The following is a 6307-nucleotide window of genomic DNA, read 5'->3' on the forward strand; positions in this document are numbered from 1 at the left end:
ATAGATAGATAGACAGACAGACAGACGGATAGACAGATGGATAGACAGATAGATAGATAGATAGATAGACGGATAGGTAGACAGATAGATAGACAGACAGACAGATAGGTAGATAGACAGACAGACAGACAGACAGATAGCTATATAGACAGACAGATAGATAGACTGACTGACAGACAGATAGATAGACAGACAGACAGACAGACAGACAGACACATCTTGTTTTCCCATAAAAATCATTCCGTTCCAAACACTTGCACCAGTGATCATTATATCAGGCAGTTCTAGTGTCATTTTAATTATTTCTATCAGTTTGATTAGGTCAGTATTGCAGAATCAGGGTTATTTTTACAATTTGCACAATGTAGCTTATAGACTAAACGTAGCCATCATATGGGTTGTGTGCCATATAGAATGTTATTTTTGACTGACTGTTAGTACAACACGTCTATATTGTGCGTTTTTTCATATTTCCCTTCAGGTGAAGGACCTGGCGTCTGTGTCGCTGAAGCAGCCGGTGAGGATCTTTGTGAACAGTAATACAGACGTGGCGCCGTATCTCAGACAGGAGTTCGTGAGGATCAGACCCAATAAAGAAGGAGACAGAGAGGCTATTGTTGCAGGTAAGGTGCCCTAATGAGTGGCCTTGTTGGTCTGCTCTCTACTTAGGGTGTTGTGACTGAACTGCATCTTTATAAGTGACTGATTTCAAGTGCTTTTCATTGATAGTAACTCCTTGATAGTAAGCTACTTGTGAACTGCACAAAAAGACACAATGATTCCAGTAGAGTTTGGCGTTACTGTTTTCCTCTTAACACAAAATATGCATAATCACTTATGAATGTGCAATTTTTCATCTTGTTGAGCTATTTACAATAAAAAATAGAAATAAAAAATATTAAAATATATTTATAATGTATCTTTCCTTTGAAACTGTCCACCATCTTTGAAGAAAATTATTTTAGCTAATTGCAGTCAGTTTTATTTTAGTATATGGTACTGTTTTATTTTTTTTTATATATATATTTTTTCGGTTTTAATTTTAACTTCATTTTGAAATGTATTTATTTATGACTTTTTAATCAATTAGTTTTGACTTTTATTTGTTTTTTATTTTTCTCTTCAGCATGAATTTATTTTCAGGTTTAGTTTTAGTCATTTTAGTACTTTAATGGTTTAAATCATTTAATTTAGCTTTTACAGTTACTGAAAAAATATTTTTAATACATTTAGTCATTTAGTCTTGATGAAGGATAACAATACTGATCGCAGAGCATTTGGGGATCGCGTGCAATGCATGCAATATCAATGGCAAAAACCAAACAATTTTGCTGCCTACTGTTTTGAAGTAACTTATGATGTCTAAAAGTGCTGTCTAGTTAGGCAGCTCACTAGGGTTTGGAACAGAGTCATAGAGTCTTTTCAAACCTGGACTAATTTGTTCTCGGATTTAGTTTCATTCTGAAACGTGTGTATTAAATCCCGTTATTGTCCGCAGCTCTCCTGACCAGAACGTTTCAGGATCACGTGATGCTCTTCACTCAGACGAAGAAGCAGGCTCACCGCATGCACATCCTGCTGGGCTTGATGGGGTTAAAGGTCGGCGAGCTTCACGGAAACCTGTCGCAGACGCAGAGATTGGAGAGTCTGAAGTGAGTTTCATGCAATAATAAAACACAAAGATTTGACTTTAATAAACTGCTGCATGAAAGACATCCTTGTGCTTCAGGCGTTTCAAGGACGAACAGATTGATATTTTAGTGGCTACAGACGTGGCTGCCAGAGGTCTGGATATAGAGGGAGTCAAAACTGTGAGTTCTCATGAGTTTGCAACTAATATCCGTGTTAGTGAAACCCCAGAGAACGCATGTGTGAATGCATGTGTGTTTGCAGGTGATAAACTTCACCATGCCCAACACAGTGAAGCATTACGTGCACAGGGTGGGCCGAACGGCTCGCGCGGGGAAAGTGGGCCGATCCGTGTCTCTCGTGGGTGAGACTGAGAGGAAGATGCTGAAAGAGATCGTTAAAAAAGCCAAAACCCCCGTCAAAGCTAGAGTCATTCCTCAAGGTAAAGATGCTTCATCTTGTGTTGAGTTAAACTCACAACTGTGTTCCAACTTATGACCAAATCTCTCTTTTGAGTTGGTTGTTTCTGATAAATCTGTCTGAATGGCTCTTTGCACATCGGTCGAAATCCGCGGTGTCCTTCCACAAATTAAGACATTACAAAGTCTTAAATTCATAAAGTAATGGCAATAAATGTTGGATGATTTCCCATACAAATATCTAAACATTCTTAAATCAAGATACAGTTACTTGAGAAGCAGAATTAAGTCTTTTTTTCTGAGAAATTTAAGAAAATTGAGTTTGTTTTTAAACAAATACCTCTCAATGGGGTACGAAAACTTGTTTTCCCTTTGAATTAAGTTGATTTTCATGACTCCATTAGCAGATATTTGTTTTTTTTTAATCACAAACGCAGTTAATTTTGAGCAGTTTCTCCTAGAACAAGACTTCTTAATTGATGCCATTTTGCTTCTCAAGTAAATATAACCTGATTTAAGAGTCTTTAGACATTTGCACTGGAAAACAACAAAAAAAAAAAGACAAAGGAAGAGCATCACGTTTTTTGTAGAGTGATCAGAAAGTACATTAGGGCCTGGTTTCACAGACAGGGTTTAGCTTAAGTCAGGACTAGGCAATAGTTCAATTTGGACATTTAAGTAATTTTTATTAACGTGCCTTAGAAAAAACATTACTGGTGTGCATTTTGAGACAGAACAGAGGCACTGATATATTTTAAAATCAGTCGGTGCTAGTTTCTTTCAGTTAAAACAGCTCAGACTTACACTTTAGTCTGGGATTAGGCTTAAGTCTTGTCTGTGAAACCGGGGGTAAAAGTCATTTCCATATTCTAACGGTTGAGAGCAAAGCTGTTAAACTCAGGGGGTCGGTGCCGCGGTGGGCATGTGACGTAACCGGTGTCACCGTCAGCACCGTCTATCGCGCAAGCCTAATGTGAATATATATCAAAATGTAATTTATTCCTGTGATCAAAGCTGTATTTTCAGCATCATTACTCCAGTCTTCAGTGTCACATGATCTTCAGAAATCATTCTAATATGCTGATTTGCTGCTCAAGAAACATTTCTGATTATTATCAATGTTGAGAACAGTTGTGCTGCCCAATATTGTTGTGGAAACAGTGATACATTTTGGTTTTCAGGATTCTTTGAATAGAAAGTTGAAAAGAACAAATCTTTTTAACATTATAAATGACTTTACTGTTACTTTTGATCAATGTAATGCGTCCTTGATGAACAAAAGTATTAATTTGATCAAAAAAAGAACAATAGTGAACACAGCAATGAGAAAATATAATCCACTTGTCATAACCACATTTCTGCTTCAGATGTGCATTAAACTGTCACATTTTCAATACATTTTCTTAATATTTCAATAATTGTTTGCGTGTGTCTGCATTTATCATCTCGTCACGCTCTTTCATTTTCCTTTTCTTTGTCAAAGTGACAAAAGCGCTGCAGGATTTTGATTTGGCTCTGAGAGGAAAGAAGAAACGTGCGCAGTTCCTGAAACAGGGCAAGAAGAAAGAGTTAACGGTGAGATTATTTCATCAAACTGTCTTTTTGGCTTTATGCTTTTATGACCTGGCTTTGTACATCACTGTGCTATCTGAAATTAAATTTGCTCTCGTAGCGAATCCATGAATCATCATAGAGGTCTAACACCGTATGCTGCGTCAGATCTGTGTATTTGAATGTTTAACGTGTTTGTGTGTGTGTGTGTGTTTGTTTGTCTGTGTGTGTGTGTGTGTTTTTTTTTGTGTGTTTCCGCAGGCGGAGGAGAGAGCTCAGTTCGAGGTGCTGAAGTCTCAGATGTACGCCGAGCGAGTCGCCAAGCGTGATCGCAAGCCTAAGCGAGCCAGAGCCATTCCTGAAGAAGAACCTGTGAAGAAAGGTCAGCAAATAAACACTTGAACCTCCTGCATGGGCTGAGCATTGGTAAACATGCATTTGAGTTGATTTGAATTCAAATTCTGACTGCTTAAACTTTCTTCTTCCAGTTTCCAAAGACAAGGGCGGCAGAAAGAAGTCTGTGTTTGACAAGGAGCTCACGAACACCAGCAAGAAAACTCTGAAGCAGTACAGAGCCGGGTGTGTGCCGCTGCATGCCATCCTGAAGATTTCACGCTTCTGTGTTCTTGTCTCTGAGTCTAACAGTGATTTCTCTGTCTAGGCTCGGCATTCCAAACAAGAAAGGAGGACGCTTCAAGTCAAAGGCCAGGTAAGATTTATTACAATCAACTCCCTAAAACACATCCCCATTAGACTCAGTCATTAAATATGCATGCAACAAAAACTACATTTTTGGTATTGTCAGACTTCAATTTCATTTAACAGAGCATTGTCAATGAGAACAGACTGATTTTGTCAACTTTAATTTGTTATTTGTTCGTATAATGCATTGTTTGGGAATTATGGAGGGATTTAAATTACTTGGATATATAAAAGTAAATGATGAAATAAAATACACACCTTGAAATTAAATGTAGTGGACAACATAAAGCAACAAATGAATGAATCCTAAAATAATTGAATACATCATGCAAGTTATTGCAATTACAAAAGATTAACAAGGGTGTGAAATGTATTTATTTTATGTTTGCATTTTGTTGCACTTCTGTTTATCTATTGCTACATTCCATTATGTGATTAATCATTTAATAATATATTTAATATAGACTGGTAAATTACTGCATAGAGAATAACAATTTTTCTTTCCAAGTCTACATGCACGGAGTGTGATAAGGAAAAGCGTATTTTAAATACTTTATGAAAATACACAAATATTTTATAAAAACAGTTCATACATTTGTGTGTCTGTATTGTGAAATTTATATTCTCTGAAGCTATTTTAAACATGTTTGCAATTATTTCAAGTAGGAAAAAAGTGTATATTTTAGGTACATTTTAACTTAATGTCTTGATGGATTTTATATAAGAAAATGAGTGAATGGGGGGGGTGTGTGTAATTTTTGCCTGCTGCGTCTCATCTCAAGTCTTTTATGTGTCTTTGCAGATACAGAAGAAAGTGAAGCCGTGCCTGATGTGTCAGTGAAACATCACCCTCTTTATCGTTTTATCATCATCCTCCCTCCAAACTTTCCCCAAAATAAACCTCTACAACTTGTTTAACCTGTACTTCTGTTTGTCCATGCGTTTATCATGGTAGAGCAGAGTAAATATGAACCAATGACTAATGAGCATCAGAAATCAAATTGATTTCCCTCGATTCAAGCCAAATGATTCCTGCAGAGCGAGATGATTAATCAGTGTCCGGGGCAGGAAACTCCTTTATCAGACGATCTTAAAGATAATGCAGAAAAACTCTCCCTGTAACCATAAAAAAAAAAAAATAATAAAAAATGAATGAAGCTCCAACAGTATTCTGCACAGTAAAGATGCAAAATATAACAAAACAATAAAATTAGAGGTGATACTTTATTTGAAGGTGTCCTTGTTACACGTTACATGTACTTACTATTATAATTACTATTAATTATGCATAATTGCATGCAAGTAACCCTAAGCCAAACCCTAACCATATAGTAAGTACATGTAGTTAATTAATATTACTCGGTACTTAAATGTATAATTACACTGTAACAAGGACACCTTCAAATAAAGTGTAGCCAAATTTGATTTGTTTATATTTAATTTTTTAATAAGAAATTGTAATTTATTATATTTTATTAAATATTTGGCTACACTTTATTTTAAGGTGTCCTTGTTACACTGTAATACATTGAAAGACTGAGTAATATTAATTAACTACATGTACTTTACTATATGTAAAGGTTTGGCTTAGGGTTACTTGCATGTAATTATGCATAATTTATTGTTATTATAATAGTAAGTATTGTGCATGTAATGTGTAACAAGGACATCGTAAAAATAAAGTGTTGCCAAATATTTTTATTTATTGCTTGATATTTACTTATTTATTCAATTATTTACTCTGTTAAAAATGAAGGTGATGCTTATAAGTACATGCAGAGAGAAATCTGCTGAACTACATACTTGTGTAAATATCATATGGAGCTTCTTTATTGCTTTATTGTAGTAATTACTCGTGTTTATAGAGTATATGGTAACAGAATATGAGTGAACATTATCAGTATTTAATATTTATTTAAATTTTAGTACATTCATAAATTAAAGCAATAAGCCCCAAGAAGCCGTGGTTTACAGTGAATTTATAACAGCTAAGGGGGTTTTAGGCA

The 6307-nt window shown here is 35.5% G+C and overlaps 1 protein-coding gene across 1 annotated transcript in view; it reads left to right on the forward strand.

Moving 5' to 3' along the window:
- The window catches only part of LOC107665994 (probable ATP-dependent RNA helicase DDX27), a 14507-nt gene extending 8961 nt beyond the window's left edge, over positions 1-5546 (forward strand). Inside the window, exons 11-19 of the mRNA XM_016457085.1 lie at positions 482-623; positions 1499-1652; positions 1730-1811; positions 1894-2071; positions 3457-3623; positions 3861-3981; positions 4088-4178; positions 4237-4308; positions 5104-5546. Coding sequence (XP_016312571.1) covers positions 482-623; positions 1499-1652; positions 1730-1811; positions 1894-2071; positions 3457-3623; positions 3861-3981; positions 4088-4178; positions 4237-4308; positions 5104-5119 — 1023 coding nt within the window. The 3' untranslated portion in view covers positions 5120-5546. The remainder of the gene's footprint in view (positions 1-481; positions 624-1498; positions 1653-1729; positions 1812-1893; positions 2072-3456; positions 3624-3860; positions 3982-4087; positions 4179-4236; positions 4309-5103) is intronic.
- Positions 5547-6307: the final 761 nt, after the last annotated feature.

The sequence above is a fragment of the Sinocyclocheilus anshuiensis genome, unplaced genomic scaffold (genome assembly GCF_001515605.1).
Source record: "Sinocyclocheilus anshuiensis isolate Anshui unplaced genomic scaffold, SAMN03320099.WGS_v1.1 scaffold447, whole genome shotgun sequence".
Classification (NCBI taxonomy): Eukaryota; Metazoa; Chordata; class Actinopteri; order Cypriniformes; family Cyprinidae; genus Sinocyclocheilus; species Sinocyclocheilus anshuiensis.